The following is a 26,905-nucleotide window of genomic DNA, read 5'->3' as shown; positions in this document are numbered from 1 at the left end:
ACTTCCCAAGCAGCCTGTGCACATTCACGCTTGTCACCATAGTGGCACGGAGCACTGTTGGGTCCATGCTGGTTGACAGCAATTCTATAATAGTGTGAGGAAAGCGTGGGGTAGATAAAGGAAGTATGAGGTGGAGACAGTAGAAACATGGGATTTTAAAAAAAAAAAGTCAACCCACCTGGCTTCCCACAATTCACAGTGAAAACAATCCCAAGATGCACGTTGCTCAGCAGCAAAGGAAAGGACAATAGGATACCCATAGAGAATGCTAAGCCCTCAGTTAGCAACAAAGAGCCACTGTATGTTCACACAGTACAAACACCACTGGTGTGATTGCAAATTGCCTGGCACTCATCAAATAGCTTCAGATTAACCCTGTGCAGATGCAGATTAACCCTGTGCAGACCTAAATCTGTTAAGATTTTAAAATTTTCAGGGCTCTGCCTCTTACTTTGTGTTTGTACAGTGCCTACCTCAAATGGGCCAGATCTCGGTTGTCTCTCTATGTCTACCCTAATTGTCAAAAAAATAAGAGAGTTAAAATATTTATACTATTGTCTTCTGCGAGTCTGGTTACTACAGTATTTAAGGCACTTGGCTTCTGCATCTAGTTGAATTGTCCACGTGATGCTGTTTTTAATTTCCTTTTTATAGTTATTTGAAAATTAATAAAATACGAATTAAAAAAAACTAACCTGAAATGGATTTCTCCTGTTGTCAGAGTTTCAGCACTACTGTCTAGCGCTGTTAGCCACCTCTTAGGAGAGAAATAATGTATTACAATTTTCATTGCCATGTGGTTGGAGTTGGACAAAACAGAGAAAACCACCATTCCTGCCCCAAAGATCTTACAATAGCTCAGGTGATGGCCTAATCTCAAAGCACTGCAATTTCATTATTTAATAACTTACTTCTGATGTGGACTGAATGAAAAATGGCCCCTGCAGAATCTTATTTTTTCTTATCTGCTGTAATGAAGTTGGCTTCACAGAAGCCCTTTCCCAGTTGTAATGAACTGCCTGTCTCCTGCTATGAGAATCCAGTCACAGAAACGAGACCAGCTGAGAAATACTTTACACCTTGATCTGTCTTGACAAATCAGTTCAAGATTTCTAAAACAGAAACTGGGGAGGGAAAGAAGGTTGAAGCAGGGAAGTTTTAAAGCAACATTTGATTTGTCTCACCAAGGCTATAGTCAGGGTAAAAAAAAAAAAAAACCCCAAAAAACCCAGCTGTCCATATTTTTCAAGCTCTCTAAACGCTCCTAGGTTTCTTCTACAGACGATTTAATTCAGTAGTAACCAGATACAACTATATTAAAAAAAGGGTGACATGTTGAAGAGTCATTTTTATAAAATGCTGAGATGGATTTCTGCTGTTGCTACAGTTTCAGCAGCACTGTCTAGTGCAGTTAGCTGACTCTCAGGAGAAAATGAATTGAGCAAGAAGATAGAATAATAGTAGACCTGGGTATAAATCACGCACATTTTGTTCCTGGTCTTTGAAGTTAAGCAGCTCCTATGCACAAAACAGAAAAGCATGAGTCCTACCTCTGGAATTCATACTATCTCTGCACCTACAACATGGGAGAAAAGGAATTCATTCCTCATTTGTTTGCTCCACAATACTGGTGTCTACAAGTTTTACTTATCTTGCAGGGAGGAGTCAGTCTCTCTCTCTCTCTCTTGTCTGTGAGGGCCTTGGAGTGGGACTCAGGAGATCTGGGTTCTATTTCCAGTTCTGTATGATTTTCTGTATGACCTTGGGTCACTTCACTTCACTTTGGTGTGCTTCGCTTTTCCTCTCAGTCAAATGGGGATGACATTTAATTCTTTGCAAAATGCTTTGAGATTTACAGGTGGAAAGTGCCATGTCCTAGCTGGGTTTTATCATTACTAAGAGGAACTCAGTGTTATTGAATGGAATTCCCTCGGAAGGCTAAGAAATCCCCTCGGATGTGTAGAATTTTAAGACTCTGAGGGCCAGATTTGAAAGGTGTTTAAATGCCTACAGATGCAGTTCAACACCCACTGGATTTGCTAAAGGGCTAAGTGCCAAAGTCCCATTGCAATCAAGAGGAGCTAGACGTTTTAGAAAATCCCACTAGGCGCTTAATTGTATCTTTAGGTGCCTAAATAGCTTTTAAAAATCTGAGCTCAAGTCTATATAGTTATTACACAACGAAGCAGAAAGTAGATTTTCAGTCACCAGCCTCCTCCACTTGTACACCTCCAAAAGTGTCTCCCCCCACCCTGGTTTAAATGCTAATACGATGGGATGCTGAAGTTAGCACCTGCAAAGAGGGTGCATATTAGCTCCATGTTAAAAATGTACCCAGTGAAGTTCCTAGCTACATCACAAGTAGGAGGAGTCTATCATTACATCATGTACAAGGAAAAAGAAATACTGTACATGTGAGGCACAAAGAGCACCCACCCACTCAGCTGCCACTGTTCGTTCTTTCCAGCCCAATAACTCAGCGACTGCAGTGGCTTTTATACTGTGGATTGGTACATTCATTTAAAGGGACATTGCTGAATGAAAATCACATTGACCTTTTTCTTTTTTTTTTTTTTTTTTTTTTAATATATTATGTTACCAATAACCACTTAAAATAACTGGTTAGAGGAGAAAAAATACTTTTCAATTTGTTTAATGGTCTCTGTGCACTTGACAGCACTTTGTGTATATTCAGTTTCCCCTGTTTGTGTGGGTCTTTCACACAGCAAGACAGGAGAAAGAAACATTGAAAAAACAGGAAATTGTGACTGAAGAAAGCACAAAATTTGGCAGGTATGGTCTGGGGCAGGCATAATGCTCGAAACTTTGTTTTAAGTAACTAGATGACAAATAGACAATGCCCATTTTAGCTTATTCAGCTGTTATGTAAAGAGAAGTATGTTTTTAAATAAAAAGCGTTCTTGTTGAAATTTAAAATTAGCTAATTATTTAAATATGTCCACCTTTATTTACTGCCACTGTTTATATGTATTGATATGAAACTGGAAACATTAAAAAACTTTAGTTAATATCTGGAACATAAATGATCATCACAAGTCAAGTAAACTAAATATTTTCAAAGCAGTCAGCATTGGCTTAAATCTGCTCCTAGGTGTTCTCTGCGATGGTCTAATTCAGAATTAGGATTGGGCTCATGGAGAGGTTCAGTGAGAACAGTTTAGGATCACTATTACCTTCGATAACAGACATTTCAATTCAAGCTCACCTTTTCCTCCTAGGAGAATAAATGCAATTACTTCTTCATCCCGTTCTCACCTCACCCCTTTTCTGATCTAACATTTGCACTTTTTCATGTCTGAGACGAGCACCCCCAGTTGCCTTATTTCTGAGATGATCTAAAGTCAGTTCAGTATGAATGGGGAACAGGGCTTATATTTTAAATAAAAAGAGACACATTAGTAGCTCATTACACATACGTGAAAATCTCTTTAGGGACTGATCCTACATTCCTTGCACACTGAAAATTCCCATTGAGTTGGACCCATTATATATGTATTAACCAATGGCTTTTCTATACTGGGGGCACAAATCTGGTTTCTACGACACCTTACCACATAGATTTTAAGGGATAATATTTGTATAACTGTAACAGAAGAAATAATACCTTAAAAGAAACGTTTCCTCGTACGTTTCCAGAGGGGGCTCTGGTCTTCTCAAAGCTGAGTATGTATGATATTTATACAAATCATATAAGATTACTTAGGCACTGTATTTTGCCAAGTAATTATCATCACCCATCTAGGATGACACAATGCCACCCAGTCAAGCCATAGCTCCGAATTCCAGCATTACAAGAATGAGCCTCTATGACGTGATATTAGTCTGATGTAGGTAAGCAAGAGACAAATGCAGGATTAAGTCTCACAGCACATTATGCTCTAGAGGCTTGTTTAACTGTGGCTGTGTGCTTGATTGACGCGAGAATTACTAGATCTGCACAAGCGAGCAGAAGGTCACATAGCTGCATGTCTAGACCATCCACACAAGACACTATTTGCAAACTAAGTGTGGAAGTAAACCAAAACTGACTGACAGGAATGAGCATCTGCTGAGGCAGTCAGTGTCTGCAAATGGCAACTCTGCTATCTGATAACCACTGAGTAGGTTACAGTAGAATTCCCCAATTCTCTCATTAACTAGTGTCCACCATTTTACTATGAAATGGACCAAACAAGAGGCTCTACTAATCAACTCAAAAGTCTCACTGTTGCGGTCAGGAAGAAATATTGTGGATCAGTGGGGCAAAGGCACAACAGAAATGCTATATTCAGTGTCATAGTCACCCTTATTTGGTGATTTGCAAAAGGAATGACACTTTAAAGATTTTTGGGCTATCTTGTGTCAATAGGAAAGAACGTGTGATGAGTTTCTCCTAGCTTTAGTCAAATTCAGGCACGGTCTTACTTCAGAAGAAATACATTATTCTAAATGTGGACATCATAGAATTATGTATTTTCTCTTCTGTAGCTATCCACAAGTCCACATGGATGCACTACAGTAGGGTTGACCTGGTAAATCATAATGGTAAATGAAAAAACATTTAAAAGTTGAGCTCCACTTTACCATCACTAATGGGTCACAATGGAGCAAGGCATGCATGCAGCTAAGGTAGTCAGGAAGGGGTTCTGGCTATTCAGGAGTGATACTCATCCCTATGGAACAGTATTAAACTAAGACCTTCACAAGGTAAGCGCATTGGTGCTGGAAGTTCTCCCCTTCGGGGTGAGATTAAAAACAAAGTCTTTATCAGTTGTGGTCATTAAAAATCTGTGAATAGCTTTAATAAAAGAGTAGGACTTTTATGCTCAACCCTTTGGCCAAATTTTAATTTGAGCGATTATTTTTCTCCTGGAGTTGTAACTGGTATTCTTCACTGCCTGAGAAACACAAGGCATGACCTAGAATCATAGAATTGGAAGGGACCTCAGGAGGTCATCTAGTCCAACCTCCTGCTCAAAGCAGGACCAACTCCAGGACCTGGGATAGAGGACTACATTAAAAGGACATGAGCACCTGGTCAAGTTGCATGCATTTCTTTTTTATCTTTCAGAAATCCATTGAAGCAACCTCCAGAGCTTGGGTCTAGCACAACTCTTCCAGCTGGCTTGGGTCTAGCACAACTCCAGTCTTGGCAACCTCCAACTTGGGTCTTGGCAACCTCCAGAGCTTGGGTCTAGCACAACTCTTCCAGCTGGCACACGTACAATGTGCCCTTGTACCACAGTGAAATTAGATGGTGGAAGAGAGTCATGATTTCACTCTTCACAAATCTGCTGAAAACATTAATTGTTAGTGGGGATGAATGCTTTGGTTTTTTTTATGTTTAGCTTAGCTCCAGCCTGAATTGTGCAGGGGTTTTCTGGTTGTGGTTCTCGGTGGTGTCAAACAGGTAGTAATTTGCTACATATTACATGGTGACAGATGTCTATTTCATTTCGTTTTTTATCTCAATGGTACCAAAACACATCTTTATCCAATAGTATCAATATTATTCATTTTCAAAAGGTTGATTGGCACCTTGAAGATGGACTCGCTAGGCTTTTCCATGCCTACACTATACACAGAGTAGCGTAGTAGTAATAGTCCGGGCATAGTGAACAGGGATGTCATTGTGTTATCTTATTTACCAACTAATATTGTGTGATATTGAGTCACATAGCATTCTCCCACCCTGAGAGTGGTTTTATTTTTGGATAAGGGCTGGGCACTTGTTCTCTTGACTTCAGAGAGAGGGTGCAGTTGGCATTGCTACCATAATCTCTCTTTGGACTCAACAATCGTGCCTACAGTACATAGCATCACATTATCTGTTCTGTCTCACCACGGATCTCATTTCACTCTTTAAAAAGCAAGTTAGAAACACAACCTTTTTACTGAAGTGTCTCCGTGCTAAATTTCTGAGCTCTCTTCATCCCAGCCCCCTGCAATAGTAGCTTACTCAAGTGGAACAAAGCTGTTCATAATGATGAAGGTAAAAGGAAAACAGAAAGTAAAGGTTATTCTGTAGACACACTCGTTCATCTCACAGCATCTGAAGATCCTGTAACATCAGAGGTGAGCAAAAGGGGCATGCTACTATGGCACACTTTGACGATATTGCTGCTGCTGCTGCTGTTAGTAGAGGAGCTGTTATCTCTGATTATACATATTGAAGGTGTGTTTCTTTGCCAAAAACATGTGCTAAAGGCTCTCACATTATCTTAGTGGTTAATTGTGGCTCTCTTTTTTTTAAAGCACGCTTTTTATCCATGAGAAAACAGCCATTGATTACAGTTACACCAGAAAAGTCCCAAAAGTGAGTGAACAATTTGAAGGACTGGTTTCAGTTTTACATCATACATGCTTGTATGTATCCTTTTAGTAACCAAGGCATTTTGCTAAATGGATACATATATCTTCTCAGTCAATTAACCTTTCAACTTCAAAAAAACATGACCAAAAGCTAAATTATTATGAAGTCTTAAGAGGCAATGCCTACAATTATTCAACACTCCTTCACTTTCCAGGCTAGGGGAGTTTCCGAGAACTACAGCCCCAGTCCAGTAAAGCACATAAACTCATGAGTATCCACGGGTTTCAAGGAGACGACTCTCACACTTAAAGTTATGAGCATGCCTAAGTACTTCGCTGGATCTGTGCCTTATGTCCATAGTTCATTTCAGTATCATATCCAAGTTCTTATCTTTATTTGCTGAGGAATTTATTTCCATAGTGTGCCACATGCACTTAGTCTATGCATTCCAGAATGTTGATCCTCTAGACTTTGTACATGTAACAATTAGGACTTACCTTTAATTTTTATTTCTCACGATATCCTGATATGCACAGATTCCAAGCAACCAAATTTCCTTAACATCTTTCATTTTATTCTTAAACATATGTTTATTTCTCCATTTCTGAAATACGCCATCTTTATTTTAGCCATAAGGGAAAGGATGGAAGTGTCAATGTCATGTGGTTTTGACTATCATACCAACAAAAGAGGTGCCAAGCTGTGAACCAACGTATAATCAAGGACATATGTTGCCTAATAGGCAGACTTGCAGGAAGGTGTTTGTTCTACGTCCAAGATGAAGCAGAACTATAGACGCCTGAAGCAATCTCCAGAAGTACAGTATTTCTGGAGATTGCTTCGGGCATCGGTAGTCTTGCTTCATCTTGGATGTAGAACAAACAGTATACTGCACTGAGCAGTACTTCTTACTGTTTCATATCTTCAGATAGAATACAAAATGAAATGGTGGCCTTCAACACATGTGGGAGTTTTCTTTAATTAATCATATACAATATTAACACAAATGCCTTCTCACTTGCTTCATATTATAGATGGGCCTGAACTCCCACTAGCTTTGGGGTGGTTCAGATAAAGATATGGCCCTCCCTAAAGTTTTGGGGGTGTTTAGATACTGGGTTTTGGTATGGGCTCATCGCTCTCTGCTACCATCTCTGCCTGCTACTGATAACTTCCAGACAATGTGCATAAAAGTTGCATTGGGAATGGCTACTTATAGAGGCTTTAAAAAAGAAGGATTCAATACATTGCTTCAAGATATGACATATAAGACCCTTACAGTGCATAGCATGGCACATTTTCTAAAAACACATAGTATTTGAAGCATTAGGGGGTTAGAAAACCTGTCCTTGTGTGTGTGTGGAAATCCTCTCTAAAGCTTGTGAGACTTTTGAAAGGCAGAATTCTCCAAGAAAATTTAAATTCAAACTTTTGTCCCAAAGTCCAGTTTTTCTCTTGCTGCATGGTCCTATTCGCAGATAAATCAATTAAATTCCCAAATACATTTACATGAAATTTTACACCTGGGTGTTAGCAGTGCTGTCACAACAGCATCCTTTGGACTCTGGTGCTCTGAGATTAAATATCACCTTAAGTAAACTGGTAGAGCTACTTAGAAAATGAGAAAACACATTTCTGGAACAGTTTTGTCAAACATTTGTTTCTTTTGTATTGACAAATTTCAAAACTATGCTTTTCCATGAAAATTTCTGCAATTAAAAAAAATAAATGTCCTACTCCCCTACCAGCTCTGCTGATTTACACACCATAATTCCCCAGAGACATGGCCTCCTTTGAGATCTATGGATTAAAAGTGCTATATAAGAGCTATGCATTATTACTGTTGTTATTACCCGAACATAAACACCTCACAAATGTATAACTTGCCATTTCTGCTTGGAGGGTCATCCCCGAATTAAATACTATGGGTGCTGTGCATCAAAGTGGAGCTGCCCTAGCAGAATTTTGTATGAAGGCTATTCCTGGCTCCAGCAAGGGCTATCAGACCCTCAGTTTCGTGACCATTTCAATTTACCCTAAAGTTTTAAAAATACTATAACCTTGTTAGCTGTATAATGCTTTTTATCTCAAGGTACACACCACTGCTTTGAAAGGATATTTTTAAAGTTTGCCTCAAGACATCTGATTAGCGGAGTTCAACTCTGATGACTTATAGACCAGGGAGCAGTATTCGTTGTTATATCGCTGCCCTCTGCTCATATCGCCATTTCACTGCTGCAGTTATGGATTTTATGTTGGGTGTGCAGTTCTACAAGAGTCCTTTCCCTCTTTTTCCTAAGCCCCGAACCCAAAATAGTTACTCCACACATAGGTAAGAGCCATTGGAAACACAACATATCATTAGGGTCCTCTTGTAAATTTGTAGCTGACATCTTTAAATGAAAACCAGGAAAAAATTCAATACGTATCTGCTTTTGAGCACATTCATCAGTTTACACAAGTGCGCCTATTACTCTTTCAGCTACCAAGCTAATCTCGCTAGGCTCCTCTGTAGCATATACATGTAACTCCTACATCAGTTAATTTCAATTAAATCAATTGCAACACCCCATACATAAGTGGAACATGCATCTACAGCCAGTGTTCAGGAAAGTCAAACAATATTTTGAACATGTATGTTTTACTGGCTCTAAAGAAACAATACTCACCTGAAAAAAATCCAGTTATCGTCAACTAAAAAAAAACCCCCAAACCCAATTCTTACAGATAAATCCCATAGGCTTTGCATAATTAACTTTTAAAATACAAATGAACACTACAAGGAAGAGCTAAAAAGAAAAAGGTAAACCTGTGTTTCCCACTGAAAGCCATTACATTGCTTCTTCAATACTGCTTTAGTTTGAATAGCACAACTGCAAAGCTACTTTTGCCCACTTGGCCTGACTATTACTGAGACAGTAAAAGATTATTCAACATTTTAAAAACTGAGCAGAACTAATTCAAGATTAGGATGACCTCTGCTGTATCTTTTGATTAACCCTTTGATAGCCACGAACTTTATGCAGGGTGGTCTCAATAGGCTCATTGCCAATGAAGAAGTTACTAATTACCCGATAATGCGCTTTTTTGAACAGCTAGGAAATGATGAGAGTTCAGAACCCATATGGCTCTCACATGGTTTTTTTGAGAGAGCAATATTTCCAACAAGGTACCACAGCAATCAAAACCCTTGATAAAATTGCTGGCAAAGAATTTAAAAAACAGGGCTTAAATTTAGGCTCCTAAATTCACATGTAGGTGCCTACAGAAGTGGCCTGATTTTCAAAACCCCTGAGCCCCCCAGTAGTACGCATGGAAATCAGTTCACTGAAATAAATGGAATTTGCGGGAGACCCCAGCACTTCTGAAAATCAGGTTGCTTCGATAGTTGCTTAAAATGGACTATAGAGTCCTCCTGCTTTTGAAAATCTTGGCCTGAGTGTTTCAGAACACGTTTCTGTTGCTGTTAGTGTTACATTACTGCTGCACATGGGAAGGCTTTGATTTATGGCCCGCTGTGAACGTGATCCAAGAGTGTTGTACAAATCTTTAACTTCAGAGAAGGATAAAATGGGCAGTCGGTTGGAGTTAGGGGTTAGTGGGTTTAAAGAGTGGCAAGGGGTTCATTCTCTTAGCTGATGTATGTCCCTTATTGCTAAAATGGTCGCAGCATTGTCTTTAATGCTGATACAAGGCATTTTTCCCTCTTCCCCATTCCTCCAAGGCAGCATTTTTTAGAACAACAGTTGAGTGTTGGGAAAAAGCAATTGGTATAGTTCTGGTGTCATTCCCAGAAGGACTTTTGTTCCTCAGGGTGACAAGCACACAGCAGCATCAGTACCTCAGCATAACTGGCTGCTGCAAATAAAGTCCTTAGGGATTCAACAAGGACTAACTAAACTAGGTGTTTCTGTTCTGCCCCATCTCTAACTAGGGTTGCCAGCCCTTCAGGATTGTCCTAGAGTCTCTAGGAATTAAAGATTAATCTTTAATTAAAGATTATGTCATGTGACAAAACCTCCAGGAATACATCCAATCAAAAATGGCAACCCTATCTCTAACACACATCTTGGGGAGAAAAATACAGAAAAAAAAATTACAGATCAAAATGAGCTGTGTCTTGGATGGCTTGCATCCATTTTGCAATCCTTCACTCAGCAGATATTCCCAGTATACGGTGCTAATATATCACAACTGAATCTTAGTCTTCGGATTCAGGTAGACAATGTGAAACCAGAGAAGGAAGCATTACACTGTGGATTATCATGTCATAGTTTGCTATTTATAGTGTAGCATGAGAACTGCCAGGAGCATACTTAGGCAAAATTATTCTCTCAGATAATATTGATAAAATTCAAAGCACTTACTGGACATAGTACTTACTATCTTCAAAACTCAGTACTGAATTAACTATTTAACCTTCACCAAGTCCCTACATCGTGGGATAAGCTTTATGGGGAGGGGATGAAGGGCGGGAGAAAACAGACATAAAAAGGATCAGTGATGTGTTGAAAGCTATATCATAAATCAGTGGCAGAATAAGGATTAGAAATGAGAAATTCCTGGCCCTCAGTCCCATGCTCATTCATGCTATAGATCTCAAACTCAATTCCTCCACAGTGGTGCAGGGGTGTGCATTACATGCACAGTCTGTGCCAGTGGGGGGCCTGCAGCACTGCAGAGAGGATTTGCACTGCCACTCTCCCCTTGCATTCTTGCTGCAGGAAATGCAGCTTTAAGTTGCAGTTGAGGCTTCCATTGCCAGTTGGGCAGTACGGAGGGCATGATACTCTGACTGCTGCTCTCCTGACCAACCATGGAGGTTGAACCTCCAGTACTAAAAGCATGAATGGCGACAGCTAGAGCTCAACAGTCAGACTCTGTAGCTCGGAGGTATAAGAGACTCACATACTCTGTGCAGTAGGGGCAGAGGGGACACCCACCACACACTGACCATTGGGTTACATTGTAATAGGCTTCTGAATGCAAAGGTGAATCAAAGCCCACTGGTGCATATTCTGTGCTGCTTTCAGTGATGTCACTAAGCGCTCCACAAAACCAACAAGGCAGCTTACATGAATTTGCCTGGATGCAGTATCCGGAGCAAAACCAATGGAAAAAGCATTATCTATTGCCCTGGCAGCTGAGACAATCTGCCTTAACTAGAGGTGAAACGCAACTATGATTCTGCTATGCTGTACAATTTTGCCACACTATGTCCTCAACACACAGTTTCAAAACAAAGACCTGCAGTATTCAGATGTTTCATATTGCCTCCCCTTCAGTACATGGAGCAGATCGTATAGAATGAGATTGAAATGCAAGGAGAAACAATTTTGAAAGACTAGCATTAACTTTCCAGGCAACATGTAAGGCAGAGAGATAGCAAACAGTTTCTTGCGTCTGTCACTGCGTACAAATTTGTAGCTGCCTTGAAAATTACAGCTCTAATGTGTTCAGCCTACACAAACAGGCTAATCAGACTCCTTTGGTGTAGTCATTTTCACTAGGAATAAACATATTCAGTCATTGATGAAACATAACTAAGCACCAGGCAGATAAAAACAGTTCCACCTTCACCACACACTGGACCTTGTGAGAATTTGCCATTGGCTCTGGAATAGGAAAAATAAAACAAAGGGAGAAACATAACATTCATAGAGAGTACTTACAAGGTTCAGCAAAACAGATGCAAAATGGCCACTTTTGGGTGGTTGCTGCCTGTCTCTGCTGAATTTAAAGGACCAGACTGCAGAAAAGCATGCTGGGAAAAGAATTCCTGCAAGAAAGTAACCCTACACAGGAGAAAGCTGTGTGGGTGTTAGGCAATGGGAGAAGGGTATCTGGGTTGTGCTTTCTGTGTAGCAGTGCAGTATCAGAAGCCTGATTCTGAGCATGCTTTTGTTACATGCAAAAATCTGCTTACTTCAGTGGAATTACTCCTGATTCATACTGATTTAAGTAAGATCAGAATCATATCTACTGGCTACTCTGAATAAGGTTTACCATTAACCGGCCCAGTTTTACTGCACCTTCTAAAATAGATATATAATTATTGCTGTAGGTGGCACTTGAATTTAGGCCCTGGCACTCTCGATGAGCCAAACAGCTATTTTACTGTGAAGAGCGCAGTCATGTCCTAAGCTACTGAACATTTGATAGGATCATTTAGAAGCCTTAAGCTTGACTTACCCATCTTGGTTAAATTTGTTAGCCGGTACCTTTTTTCTCCCCACCACAGGGCAATACTTTAATACCTGTTTTTTTTCCTACTTGCACTTCTTAAGGCTTCTGTGCAATCTTGCTTCTAACATTGCTATTCGTGGAGAGGAGAAATAATTTAGGAAAGATTTGTTTTATTTTTACAACAGATTAGTATAGAATATAAATAAGTAATTTAATTTGGGGTGGGATGGGGCAAAGATATTAGGGCAAATTCTACTCTTAGTTACAGGGGTGTAAATCCAGGGTAATTTAATTGTCTTAAACTATCTAAGATATGTCAATGGCCCCCATTACTATAGTGTCCAAGAGCATCAGAACACGCTGTGAGGTAGAAAATAACGGTTATCCTCATTTTACAGATGGGGAACTGAGGCACAGAGGCCTGGATCTACAAAGGGATTTAGATGACCTTGATAATGACTGGACTCCACAAAGACTTGATTAGGTGCCTAAGATCCCTATATAATGCATGGGGAGAGATAAGTGGTTAAAAATGGGATCTAGAAAGAGCCTGCAAGCTGAGCAGGTTGCTGCCTAAGCTAACTAATGGGATGCTCAAAAGAGGGGTGCGGCCTAAGTCCCATCTCTCACAGAATTAAGTGCCTACATCTGATTAGCAGGAAGCTGCCTGTCTTTGTCTGCAAGCCACACCTAGGAACCCGTCTCCTGGAGTCAGATGGCTTAGGAACCTAAGCTATCTGTTTAAGAAGAAGTGGAGGTGCCATAATTGTAACTTTTAGCCCACTGGTAAGGGCGCTCACCTAGGTTCAATTTCCGCCAGCCTGATGGAGAGAAATGGTTTAAACAAGGGTCTCCCACTCCTCAGGAAAGTGCCCTGACCTTTGGGCTATGGGATATTTTAATGTAGGCCTCCATCAATCTCTCCTGTTGAAGCTATTCCACTTTGAGTAGATACTTAGGCTATGTCTACACTGACGGTGGCAAAGTCACTGCCGTCAGATCGACTTATCTGGATCGACTGAGTGGTCAGTGAAGACCTGCTCAGTCAATCCAGAAGTCGGCGCACTAAAACCACCTCCTCAAGTGGCGTAGCGCTGCATCGACGGGAACACGGTTCCCGTCAGTGCAGTGCAGTGAAGATGTAGGAATAAAATTGTAATTGTAACCCTGTAGCTTAATTCATAGCTTTTAATTGTAATTGTAACCCTGTAGATTAATTTCTATCTTTTAATTCATACCCTTATTTGTGTCAACCTCTATATGGTTATTATTGATATCATGTAACATTTGAACTTCTCTCAGTCATACTCCATATTGTGAATGTAAAACCCCATTTTGACCTATGTACTCCATCTTGTGTAAAAACCCCATTTTGACCCTATGTACTCCATCTTGTGTCAAACCCTTTCTAAACCTTTAGATGAATAAGATAGTTATCTGAACAAGGTATGAATGGAGGGTGTATGTGTGTGTGAGTCAGACCCAAACTGCCAGCTTGTCTTGATGAAGTTGTCCTGATGAAGTGTGAAGTCCATCCTAGGCTGAAGAGTGTGAACATAGCCCCAAAAAGCAAAGAAGGATCCACCCCAGAAAAACTTAATCAAGACATCAAAGAACAAGCTGAAAGTCACGTCTGCTATTGTACCAGCAATCAAGGGTCACAGAGAAGCGACGTGACACAGCAGAACTGAAAAACCTATAAAAGACTGGGTGAGATTTCAAGGCTTTGGGGGGAAAAACAGCGTTCTACACATCATCTAAAGAAGAGCGTCGGTGCGCGCCCGACAAGGACCCTGCTCTCCTCGTGCCCAGCTTCCCTGGCCAGGTAGCTGACACGAGCCACGAACTCCAGCAACGAACCCTAGCTACGATCTCAAGCCACAATCAGGACTGGTAGATATATATAACTATAGAACGCTTTCTGGTATGTTTGGGCGCGTGTATGTGTGTGTGTGTGTGTGTGTGTGTAGGTTTAAGTTAGTTATTACTTTAGTTTCTGTCAATAAATGCGGCATACTGCCTTTTCCCCTTGAAAAAGTCCCGAGTGCTTAATTTTGCACAACAAAGACGGCGCACAGAAGAGAAGCACAGAAGTCGACGGGAGTTATGCAAGTTCTTTGCGTAACTCCGGTCGACTGCCGCCAAATTGCCGAGGTAAGTGTAGACCAAGCCTTAGTTTCTGGGTAGAGCGAGAGAGAGCGAGACTGACTCTAAAGCCTGGTGATTAGACACTCACTTGGGAGGTTGATGATCCAGGGTCTAGTCCCTGGGCTCTGGTGATTGCTTTAATTATTTGCAGTGCCTAAATCTGGGACTTTACCCCTTAAATCGCTTTGGGGCTCTGGGCCAGAGAGACTAGGACATAGATCTTCAAAGGTATTTAGGTTCTTAACTCTCACTGATTTCAATGTCAGTTAGTTGCCTAAATATCTTTGTGGATCTGGACCTAAGGGACGGGCCCAAGGTCTCACAGAACAACTATGACAGAGCAAGGAATGCAGGTCTCCCAAGTCCCAAGGTAGTGGCCTAACAATTCAACTATCTTTCCTTTCTCAGTAGTGGGATGACTCCAGAATGACATACTGAAAGAGATAAGACACAGTCCAGTGGCGTACCGAAGTGGGGGAGGCAGGAAGGAGCCAGGCCCCTGGGTGCCGACCTGCAGGGTGGGGGTGCCGGGCCGGCCCTTCCCAACACGCAGGGGGCGTGGGGCACAGGAGGCTCTGAGGGGCGGCTGGATGGAGCCCAGGGGCAGGCAAGGGGGCAGGGAGCTGTGGCTGACTAGGAGGAGCTCCAGCCCCCCCACACTACCTCCTGGCCAAGAGATGAGGCTGCCCCGCCCAAGCTGGCGCCAGGCTGGAGCAAGAGAGGTGGTGCTGCATGGCAGGACAGTGCAGGGGGAAGGGGAAGGGGTGGCAGAGCCTGGCCAGAGCTGCAGAGAGTCCCCCAAGCAAGAGGAGGTAAGCGGCATGTCCCGTCCCCCTCCCCCGCACAGGTACAGACAAGCCCTCCTGGGTAGCTGGGGGGCGGTGTCATCCGTTGGGAGCCAGGGACCCCTCCTGCCCCGCAGCGGTGAGGGGTGTATGTGAGGCCTGGGGGGGGTGGCGCAAATGCAGGCTTGGCCCCCAGGCACCGGAGACCCATGGTATGCCACTGACACAGTCCAATTGGCTTTAGCTCAAAACCAAATGTAAATATTATTTTAGAGAGGGCTGTAAAATAGGCTTTTTTCCTATAAGAAATGTTGATGTTTTGGTGAAAAACTGAAAACCAAAATGTTTTAGCCAGCATCCAAGTGATTTTGATTCAGACATGCTGCTGAGGTGCCTCATGATCTCCTTTTCAGACGGGCTCCCTGTTTAGGTGATGCGCCATGGTCTACCCTTAAGGTGAGGAGAGGGAGTTTCATCAGGAGAGCCCCTGACCATGGTGCCTCAAGGGAAATTTAGTCTGACAGGGAGCATGGCCCATGAGATGCAAATGGAAACCTGAGGAAACTCAATTATGACCCTTGTGAAGCAGTGTGTCAGGATACCCAAATGGGAAATATTTTGGGTTTTGGTTTAAATGTGTGTGTTGGCTGGTTGGTTTTGCTGACAACAAAATTGAAATTTACTGCAGAAAGCAGATGAAAAACCCAATTTTCCATCAACATGCAGTTTTTCAACAAGCTGTGTTATTTATAATTCTAAGATGGGAAGGAAAGTTAAGTGAATAACTAGCATCCTTCATTGGAAGAGAAGAGATAGGACTCAGTGAATACAAAGGGGATGACTTATTCAATGCACTGCACGCGCAGAGACAGGATCACTGTACTGTTCTTTCTCTCCCAGGCTCACTAAACATAGCCTCTCTAAATCCTGGCCTAGACTCTGTGGTCTTGAAATGGATGGCTGATTACACTATAGACATGACAGTGAGGTTTTCATTCAGTTCCCAGTAGCTCATGTCACTCAGTTTAATATGAAAGAATTATATGTAATTATAGGACTGATGAGAAGAAACATCGATATTAAATAAAATATTATAAAGGAAAATAAAACCCAAACACCTGCCAGTGAAACCATGAGTTCAGGATCACAGCCAAAATCCAAATGCTGCAGCTTGAATAATAATAAAATATCAATCAGTAATTGAGTAATTGACGACTGCCTTGTGTTTACGTTACCCCATGACCTGAATATTTCTCAGCAAACCAATTGTGATTAAATAAAAATATTGTTCAACACTTGTCTTTCCTATGATCCCATGGGGTGGATTCAATAGCAATTCCACACTTTAGAAATTTAAGTTACACAAGAGAGAATGATTCCTGAAAAGGCTATTTGCCATCCAGTAGAGAAAACTATCAGATTTAAATACAGTCCCTCATACAGTTCCTACATTAATGACATGTAGATGTATGGAAGCTGCAACCCCATCATTAAAGGGAAGATAAAAATCTACTTATTTTGTGTGTCTACATTAATGGACAATAATATATTTCATCATGGGGTCAGAAATACTCAGTGGTAACATGACAATCTTGCACATAGATTTAATCTTACTATTACACATGTACATCTGTAGTAGGGTTCCTTTAAAAAGGAAAGGTCTCACACAAAATGCTTTTTACACACGGTGTATGCATAATTCTGGGGTTTGAAAATTCCACCTGTCCCACAGAAGTTCACAGCTGATCAGTGGATGTCACTCTGGAGTCCAAGTGCTGGCTGCAGGGATCATTCCCCCACCACTGGAGGCAGCCATCACTGGAATAGAGTACGGCTGTCTGCGTAAGTGACTCTCCGTAACATTTTTAAGAATCAACATGAAGAATAACTTTCCAAATGAAACCGAAGTGGATGTTTCAGTGAGCCAGGATGTAATCATGAGAAATGGTGTAAGAATTTCAGAACCTTTTTAACGGTAATCCCAGACAATTCCATTTTTCCACAGGATGAAGGTGTTTTAAGAGTCAAGGTGGCAAAAGCAGAAGCCACCCCTGCTGCTTTGAACAAAATGGACCAGACCCTGGGCTACAGTCAGGACAGCCTTTTTGCTGCTCCCTTGCTGCCAAGTGGTACTAAAGCTGGTTCAGCTAACCACAGCAGAATCTTGGCAGTGCAAAGTGATCCTTGGATGTTGTGGTGCCATCATTGTAGCTCTTAAACCAGCCCCAGTCCTGCTGCCAGGGGAAGTGGCAAGGCTGGGCATCCCTATGCTATCCCCAGCTGTAGTGATGGCCTCTTTGGTCACTGCCAGTCAGCACAAGTTGGTGCAGGCTTCTGGCTTCTCTAACTTGTACCTGGAACTGGCTCAGTGCAGAATGGTCACAGGACTGGGGGAGCATAAAGGCATTAGAATGGAAAAAGATGCAGAGAAGGGCAATGAAAATGATTAGAGGTACAGCACAGCTTCCAGAGGAGGAGAGATAAAAAGACTGGGACTTCTCAGCTTAGAAGGGACGACTAAAGGAGGATACAATAGTGGTGTACAATCATGAATGATGTGGAGAAAATGAGTAGGGAAGTGTTATTTCCCCCTTCTCATAACACAAGATCCAGGGGTCACCAGATGAAATTAATAGGCAGCAGGTTTAAACCAAACAAAACAAAGTACTTCACACAACACACAGACAGCATGTGGAACTCATTGCCAGGGGATGTTGTGAAGGCCAAAAGTATAACTGGGTTCATGAAAGAACTAGATAAGTTCATGGAGGATAGGTCCATCAATGGTTATTAGCCATGATGGTCAAGGATGCAACCCCATGCTATGGGTTCCCCTAAGCCTCCAACAGCCAGATGCTGGGACTGGACAATAGGGGACGGATCACTTAAAATTGCCCTGTTCTAGTCATTCCCTCTGAAACATCTGGCACCGGCCACTGGTACAGGCAGGATACTGGGCTAGATAGGCCATTGGTCTGACCCAGTACGGCCATTCTAATGTAGTGTAAGATCATCTCTGGATCCTCTTCCCAGCTGTGCTGAGCACTTCCTGGGAGCAGGGGAGCATTTGTCCCAGTATATTAGTTTTCCAGGCTGACTCTGAATCTGCATGTTGAGGCCCACATTAACACCTCTTCTTCAGCAAATAGCAGCTGGCCCATCATTAAACAGCTTTTCCATTAACTAGACCAGAAATCAGACAACACAAAAACCAAAGGAGAATGACATTCAAAAAGAGAGAGGAGAACAAACACGTGGTAGAAACATGACCTTTCTCCATGAGGTCAAATAGCTTTATTGTGATTAAACACTACAATACGGTATATGTCCATAAAAAACTCTATAGTGTATATAAATTATTCCTTCCATTCAGCAATTCTTTTTTTGTTTTTGTTTTAAATTTCCATTACAGCTTTGGTACAATGTGATTTTATTATATATTTTTTTAAATACTTTTAGCTTCACAAACTCAACACAAAGTACAAAACTAATCCGAATTAGGGATATTACAATCTACACAGTGGTGTTCAGTGGTAGGAAAAAATCTTACCTCAATGAATTCATGTCACTAGCTAAGCTATAAAGGCATACCTAGCAGACATGACAAAAATATGCACCATTAACCAGCAAACATTTTTAATTTAATTTTTTTTTTTTTTTTTACAGAATTCCAGCAGCAATCACTTGAGCACTGTCAATACTTATGTCCCCAACTGATTATCTTGTTGTGCTCCTCTTCATTTGAAGGCCATGAGTTATTTGTCAAATAATGCACCGCTATCCTTGTATATCCACACTAAGCCACAATGTCAGTACTTGACCTGCCACCCTGTATTGTTAATACTCGCACAGTTTGTCCTGCAGCTGGCAGTGAGAACTGGAACGTTATTGGAGGGGCAGTGTGGGGCAATCAACCTTAAGTTGTTCTGTGGGGTGGGAGGTATGACATTACAGTAAACAGGCATTCCAGTGGCTGTAATTGTTCCTTGACCTGATTGATTAGGTAGCATGATTGGTTGTTGATATGATTGTTGTGGCAGTCCTTGAGAACCCTGTGTCATTGGCACCTGGAGGACAGTATATGAAAAACAAATTGGTAAATTACATCCAAATGAATTAAAGTAGCCCCAAATTGCCCATTCCTTTTATTTTGATTTGCATATCCAATGTGTTTTGCTGAGCATATCACTTTCTTCTCTTCACAACTACTGTTGATTAGAGATGGGTTGAGAATGAATCACTGGTCCACCAAGTTCATTTTATACTGCTTATGCAGTATAAAATGAACGTAAAGCAGCTGGAAAACCTCTGCTGGTGTAAAGCTGGCGGTCCCCGAGGGTTTTATATCAGTGGTGCCAGTTAATGCTGCACCCCCTGCAGCTTTAACTTATGCCAGAGCTGACCAGTTGCAAATCAAGGTCTGTGACAGCCCCTCCTCCTCTGTTCCCGAGCACAGCTTGAGAGTCATGGAGAATCAACCCACACGCTATTGTGCAAAACCAGGTGCGATTCAAAACCAATTTCTATTTTGTTTGCACGCGGATGAAAGGTTTTTGGTGACACATCTCATCCTTATACTGGAAAAACAGGGGTGTTATGAATTCTCTTTCTATTTTATCTAAGTTCAGGTGGGAGGCAAAAAGGAGGAAGGTTGTGTGTGATGGGATGTTCACCCCACACTTCTCCTGAAGGGGTTAACATAGGCTAAGAAAGGGGCCAATTAACCTGACAGGCAAAAGCTGAGGGAATCAAGGCTTAAGTAGTCCCCTGACTGAATAATGAGGGAGCCCAGCTGAGGAGAAATGAATTGGGCTGGCTTTATAAAGGCAGGAAGTTGGCTACGGGGATGCAGTCTGGAGAAGTGTTTGGGGGCTACAAAGCCAAAGTAACCTACAATTACTCTCTAGGAGGAGGGAGTTTTGGAGCTGGCAAACCTGGGGGCAGGAAAGGGGCAAGAGGTTAGGAAAAGCTCAGGGAAAAGGTAATAAGGGCCAGAATGGAACAGATCTTGGCTGCTAATTAAAGGGCCCCTGAGCTGGAACCTGGAGTAGCGGTTAGGCCTGGGTTCCCCTACCAGCCGCTGGTGAAGTGGCACTGGCTGGGCAGTGAATGGGAAGACTGCCTGAGCCCATACATGAGATAAGACTTTAATGCCCCGGAAGGGCAGGACACACGTGACTTGGGCAGAGGGCTAAGCTATGAACACAGATCATCTTGCCTCACTGAGAGCCAGGACGAGAAGGCAGGATGCAGTGAGAGTCAGAAAGGAGGCGTCGGATCTAGCGTCAGCTAATCCCTGGAGCGACCACAAGGGGGGGTGCTGGCTGTGAGCAGACCACCTGACATGTTAAAAGATTCTTACGTTACCCAGTCTCCCCTAGTGAAGTGGCAGGACCTGCCAGAGATGAGTAATTTAAAACTGGATTGGACAAAGCAATCAGAAATGCATTGTAGGGAACAATCTTGCATTGGCCTAGGGATGAAAAAAACCATTTCTCTCATGTTTTCTCTCTATCATTTTCTAATGCCGGCTCCTCAGGGAAGGAACCAAGTCTCCCTTAATAACCAATGCAGTGCTAACCAAATCAGCCATAATTAATAAAATGATTGCATCAATGTAGTCCTAAATCAGAATGAAAACGGGAGTACAAAGGAGGTTAAAAACAGCATGTAGAATGCACTAGATTTGAGTCAGACATGGGCATCTTTATAAAGAGGCCTCAAGCCAGATCTAGGCATAGAAATATTTTTTAAATGCTAACTAAAGACACACCACTCCCCATGACATGACACTATGATTTAGTGTAAGTATATATTTTCAAAGAGAGAAATTCAGCACAGCTTGTAAGTACCTGATAAGACGACATGGCTGGATACTGAACCATCATGCCTTGCACCTGATTTCCCTGCTGATTATTCATTAGGGTCTGACTTTGGGGAGGTTGCTGCATTCCCATGAGTCCTTGGAACCCTTGTTGCTGATTAGGCAAGACAGGCTGATAACCTGGAAGAAACAATCATTTTCAATCGGCTATGAATCATTGTTCATGGAGGCCAAACTAAAGCCCTGCTTAAAAAACAAACAAACAAACAAACAAAAAACAGATTGTCCCACCACATCCCCTGTGCAATCTCATCCAGTTTAAGAAAACCACAACCAGACATAAAAATCTAGGTGAATTTATCGCTCAGGAATACATGTGAGTTGACCTCTGGAAAGTAAAGTACCATATTTAGACACAGCACAGGAGTATCATGAGCAATAACAGTGCAAGTTTCCCTGCACTGCCCAACCAAATGTTCTTCAATTCTGAGCTAGAGACATCCTTGACACTTAGCTGAAACCACAGCATTTGACATAAGACCCTGAACAGACATCAGATTTTAATGACTTTTAGCCACTTAGTGTTACACTCTAGACCCACTAAATCGAATGACAAAAATCCCATTGACTTAAAGGGAGCCAGGATTTCACCTTTAGTATCTAATCACAATGTCCTTGCTCAGGCAACATTTCCACTGAAATTAATGGAAGTTTTTGCCTAAATAAGGACTAAGGTGTGTGCTCTTGGGCTGGCTTCTAAACAATGACTGAGGGCAGATCTACACTGCCGTCAAAATTCGGCGGCAGTCGACGGGAGTTACGCAAGCTACGCAGAGTAACTCCTGTCAATTTTGTTACCTCCCTTTAGCACACCATCTCCACTGTGTTGCGCCGATGGGAAATGTGTTCCTGTTGACGCGGCGCTACGCTTTTTTTAGAGGTGGTTTTAATAGATCGACTTCTGGATCGATTGAGCGCATCTTCACTGTCGCTCAATCGATCTGGAAAAATCAATCTGACGGTGGTGAATTTGCCGCCGTCGGTGTGTACATAGCCTTAAAGGTGAAAGGCTCTTTGTCTTGTTACCTATTCAACGAGCCAGAAAGTTTCTAGCAAAGTGTGAAGATACTAGCAGAAGTATGAATGGGAAAACAACTTTTATCATTACGCACACACACTTATGCTTCCTTATGAGGTTTTCCATTATAAGGTTGCCTCTAATTTATGGTTAGTGCCTGCTAATGCTCATGTTTTATCCTAGTGACTTCTTCAGTTCCTAGGAAAGAGAATTTTTTAATAATGTCAAGTCAGGCATTATCTGGTTCTTTGCTTTGCTCCAGTGTAAATAAAGCCAAAATACAACCAACCAAGAAGGAAGCATAGAGAGAGGAAAAGTAATGACTTCTACTTTCAGTTACTATCAATTTGCATTCAAAGCCACCACAACATGACAGGTTTGAAAATATCTAATGAAATTGCTCCTTTTGTAATGTGTTGCCCTTTTAAGATAAAGTGAAAGATGCACTCAGGGTAAGGGATCTGCAATGAGTAGCAGCTTACGGGCCAAGATGGCATGGAAAGAAGAGAAGGAAGAGAACCAGTCGTGACCAGTGGCAACCTTAGAAGACAGTATGCGCCAGTGTCAGTGTTTTCAATGGTACCCAGGGAACAAGGGGATTGGGGAAGTCTTATTGAAGAGAGGGAGCCTGTCTGCAGTAAAGACAGCAATTGAAGGTAGCTGGACATACTGCATAGAAATCAAGTGTGGAGAACATAGAAGGATCCCAGCCCTACGTCTCCAGCTAAGGAAAGTTGTAAAACTGAGCTTATTTTTCCTTAACAATATCTCTTCCTCTTTAGTGTTTTTGTTTTTTAACATTCAGTTATGCATAACACAGCACTTTCCACTTTGTGGTGGTGGTCTCTGAATAAGCATTCTTCAGGCAAATAAGAGTGATTACAGAGAGCAAATACTGTTGTTTCTGTGTGACAATGTGTGTCACATCTGCTCAATTTATATTCATGAATACAGTACATTTTTCAATATACTCCACAAATTGGAAATCATCATCTGGGCATTTCTTGATTGTATGAAGAAATATAAAGTATTTCTGTACTGTATATGCCATACCATTCTGTGCTGATAGCTTTCCTCTTAAGGCTTTTATTCAGGAGAATTGTATCTCTCCGGTACCTCTGACCAGAATTTTTGGCTTTTGTCACATTAAAGATATCCAACAGATTTGAAATCAGCATCTCCAGTAAATTTAACTTGATGAAAAAGAAGTAATTCCCTGGGTGATAAATTAATTTGGCTGGAATATAGCATCATACCTCTCTCAAATGCACTGGATTATTAGACTCTAATTTGCCACTTTTCCACACAAACCTGGTGTCAGCATATTGCCTAGTACTGTAACCGGAGTTTGCACAAGGCATGTGTGTGTGTTTCACATCCTCTTCTGCCGTGTTCCCCTTGTTTGGGGTGACGTCACACTTTAAAAAGCCTAGCACCACACACCTGGGATTTGAAGGACTGAGATCCAAAACATGCGGAGTCACTTAAAAGTGGGAGCAGAATTAATTCATTTTAATTTGCCTGTTTCCCCAAAGTACCTCCATACTTCAAGTCTGCTCTGCAGAGGCAGTCGACTGGGGATCAAGATGATGGCCTATAGTAGAAGTGGGAAAGGGAATGCAGGAAGAGGCCATCAGGTGACAATGAGATATATACCTATATACTATGGCGACTGGTGCTTTACAAGACCTTAGATAGTTGGGGTCAAACAAAGGAAACCCTTCTGTTATCCCTCAAAAATACTGTGGGATTACCACCGCTATATATGGCTGTGGTTACTTGAGAAATACTTGTATGTGTTTTCACCTCTAGTTGAACAACTGATTTTGTCTATTGCCACTGACAGAATGAGTTCAGTGGTAGGTAAGAACACTTGTTAAACCTTGGACTTCAGCTTATTACGATGTGGAACCACTGTGTATTCACTCTTATGCAGAATATGAGAGATCCATCCCACGGGAAGACTGTATCTCAGAACCTCTGCCCTAGCCAAGCCTCTGCCCTAGCCCTATTCCTCACTATATCAGCAGTTATACATTGATTGGTGCTTAGCATGGACTACCATTGCTTATGATAGGTATGGGAATGCAGCAGAGGATGGAGATGGGGGGCCAGCTCAGAGATGAAATTCTCCTGGACAGCACAGCTGCTTCCTATTCTATACCCTGTAATTTTTACCATTATACCCCCTCAATACTTAGAGTAAGCAATTTCTCCTGTTTAAGGGCACTTTTTCATCTTTCAGCCGCTGGTCTGAGTTGGGAGGCAGTGCTGAGTGAGGCTGGGCCTGATTTTCATTTTGACTAAGGTCTCTTTACACTTCTCTCATCGCTCACAGGGGATTCAAGTGAGCAGAAATGTAATCTATACACACTTTTCAGCTCCTTTCCATTGTTAGACCAGAGTAAAGGGGCCTTAATGTAAATATGAATCAGGCCCAATGTCTTCTGGAGCTCCCTTCCTTGCAGTGTGCACTCACTCCTACAATCCTTTCAGAGGCAAAGCATTGTCTAGCCTGACAGCTCCTGCAGGTGCTATGTAGGGGGATGAGACCACATCCCTAACCCCTTCAGGTTGGCTATTGCTCTTCCCTATGGACATGCAGAGAAGCTGGCCACAATCTAGCCCTAAATTAATACTCAGTTGATCCTGGTGGTTCGCTTTTTTTTTTTTTATTTAAACAATTCACATCCTCTCGGCTATAACACTAGTATGGATGTCACACAACGCACCATAACGTAGAACCCCAATAAAATCTGAGTTGACAGCATTCTATACCAAAAATCAAACTCCTTCTTCAGGACTACAACTCGAAGGCATGTAACTCAACGGACGCTGCTTGCTGTTGTCCAAGGGCAGAATTTGGCCTTTTCACAAGCTAGATACTTGCACAAACCCATACATGCCACGAATGTAAAAAGTATAATGAAACTGGCAAAGTGAAACATACGTTACAATTGCACAGATGGGTAACAGACTTTAAACAAAGACAGTTCCTTAATTCCTAGCAAGATTTATGAGCAAGATGCAAACATTGTGAAAATTAGATTTACCTAGCTAGATGGTTTGCTGCTTCAGTAAAAGAACAAAGAGGGATGGGGAAGAATTTTCACACCTTTTGGCTATATATATTTTCATGCAGTAACACACACATTCAAATTACTTTTGTTTGAATGCTAGAATTTCACTGCATTATTGAATGTTTGACTAGGTACACAGAAAATGTAGAATTTAATGGGTTTTATTCCCAGAGGAGACAACAATTAGAAGCCTAAAAATGCTATAGTTTTGGGGTGGCACTGGTGGTGAGAAGCAGTGGAAAAAACATGCTTGCCTCATCAAGACTTACTTTGTTGCTCTCAAGATATTCTATATGGGCCTCATTTAAATCTTATTGACTTCCTTGGGAGTTGGATCAGGGTCTATACTCCGCTCCCAGAACAAATGTGTATGACTGTGATCTTTTCCATTTAAAAATGTATTTGAAAAGGCTAATGTATGCTCTTGATACACACATACAGCTTCTATTGATTCCAGTTGGAGCTTTACATGGACTAAGGGAGCAGTATGGCATTTAAGTTTGTTTCCTTTTGAAAACACATCTATTCTTCACTACCTCTTGGCAGACCTTTTGGGTTTCAAGACATCAGGACTTGCTGCACAGTATGTAACAAATACAATATACTGGCATGGCAACTGGATACTCAGCCATGGATTTCAAATTTGGGCACAGAGATTCCATTTTTTTTTATCATCATGAAAAGGACAACGCACAAAGTCTTCATCTTAACTCAAGCTGTTCAACAGCAGAGATGCTCCTTCAATATTTATACAAGCCTGGCATCAGGAAATGATTGTTTTATACTATGGGGTGAAGACTGTGGAGTGGGACTCAGGAGATCTGGATTCTGGTCTCAACTCTGTGAAAGATCTCCTGTGTGACCTTGAGTAAGTCATTAATCTCACTGTGCTTCAGTTCCTCATTTGTAAAATGGGAATCAAAACTTTTCCCTAACTCCAAGGGTCCCTGTGAGGATAAATGTACTGATGTATGTGTGGCACTCAGATACAGTACTATGGTTATGAGCCCGACAGAAAAACCTGCAGATCATAATCCACAACATATTCAAGAGCAAACAAATTAATGTGGCAACCCTTAGCATCCTACTCTCTCTGATATTATGGTGTTAGTGATTCTGAAATATTGGTCCCTTCTCTTCTTTTTTCCACTTCTACTTCACACTCTCAGACAAGGTGTCAAAGTGGGAATGCTAGGTCACCACATCACAAAGAGATGTGCAATGCTGCTGCTATGAAAAACCATTAACTCTACCACTACTTCTGTGGCCTTGCGGCCTTAAAGAGCATGAAACTGTATCGGATTTTTTTTTTTTTTTTTGGTCAGTGTGGCAGATGATCCTGCACCGCAGGCACCGAAGAGAAAACACAGAGGATTCAAACATAAATGGACAATGACATTTTCATTGTAATGGCAATAAAAATATGTTTGTTTCGGGAAAACAAAGTAGAAATTAAATACCTGAATTCATATGCTGACAGCTCACTTCTGT

The 26,905-nt window shown here is 41.6% G+C and overlaps 1 protein-coding gene across 13 annotated transcripts in view; it reads right to left on the bottom strand.

The window, feature by feature from the left end:
• Window positions 1–18,687: 18,687 nt before the first annotated feature.
• Window positions 18,688–26,905, bottom strand: part of ARPP21 (cAMP regulated phosphoprotein 21) — a 245,378-nt gene continuing 237,160 nt past the window's right edge. For 12 of the 13 annotated variants that reach the window (XM_067560915.1, XM_067560910.1, XM_067560916.1 and 9 more), the window contains 2 exons: window positions 21,285–21,436; window positions 18,688–19,499 (listed from right to left, as the gene is read on the bottom strand). In XM_067560915.1, the coding sequence (XP_067417016.1) occupies window positions 19,242–19,499; window positions 21,285–21,436 (410 nt within the window). In that variant the 3' untranslated portion in view covers window positions 18,688–19,241. Of the gene's footprint in view, window positions 19,500–21,284; window positions 21,437–26,905 lie in introns of those variants that run through there. The other variant, XR_010922124.1, reaches the window with a different exon arrangement.

This window comes from Emydura macquarii, unplaced genomic scaffold, assembly GCF_026122565.2.
Source record: "Emydura macquarii macquarii isolate MOO-44397 ecotype Brisbane River unplaced genomic scaffold, CSIRO-AGI_Emac_v2 contig_2321, whole genome shotgun sequence".
Classification (NCBI taxonomy): Eukaryota; Metazoa; Chordata; order Testudines; family Chelidae; genus Emydura; species Emydura macquarii.
This window is presented reverse-complemented; position numbering and strand designations above follow the sequence as displayed.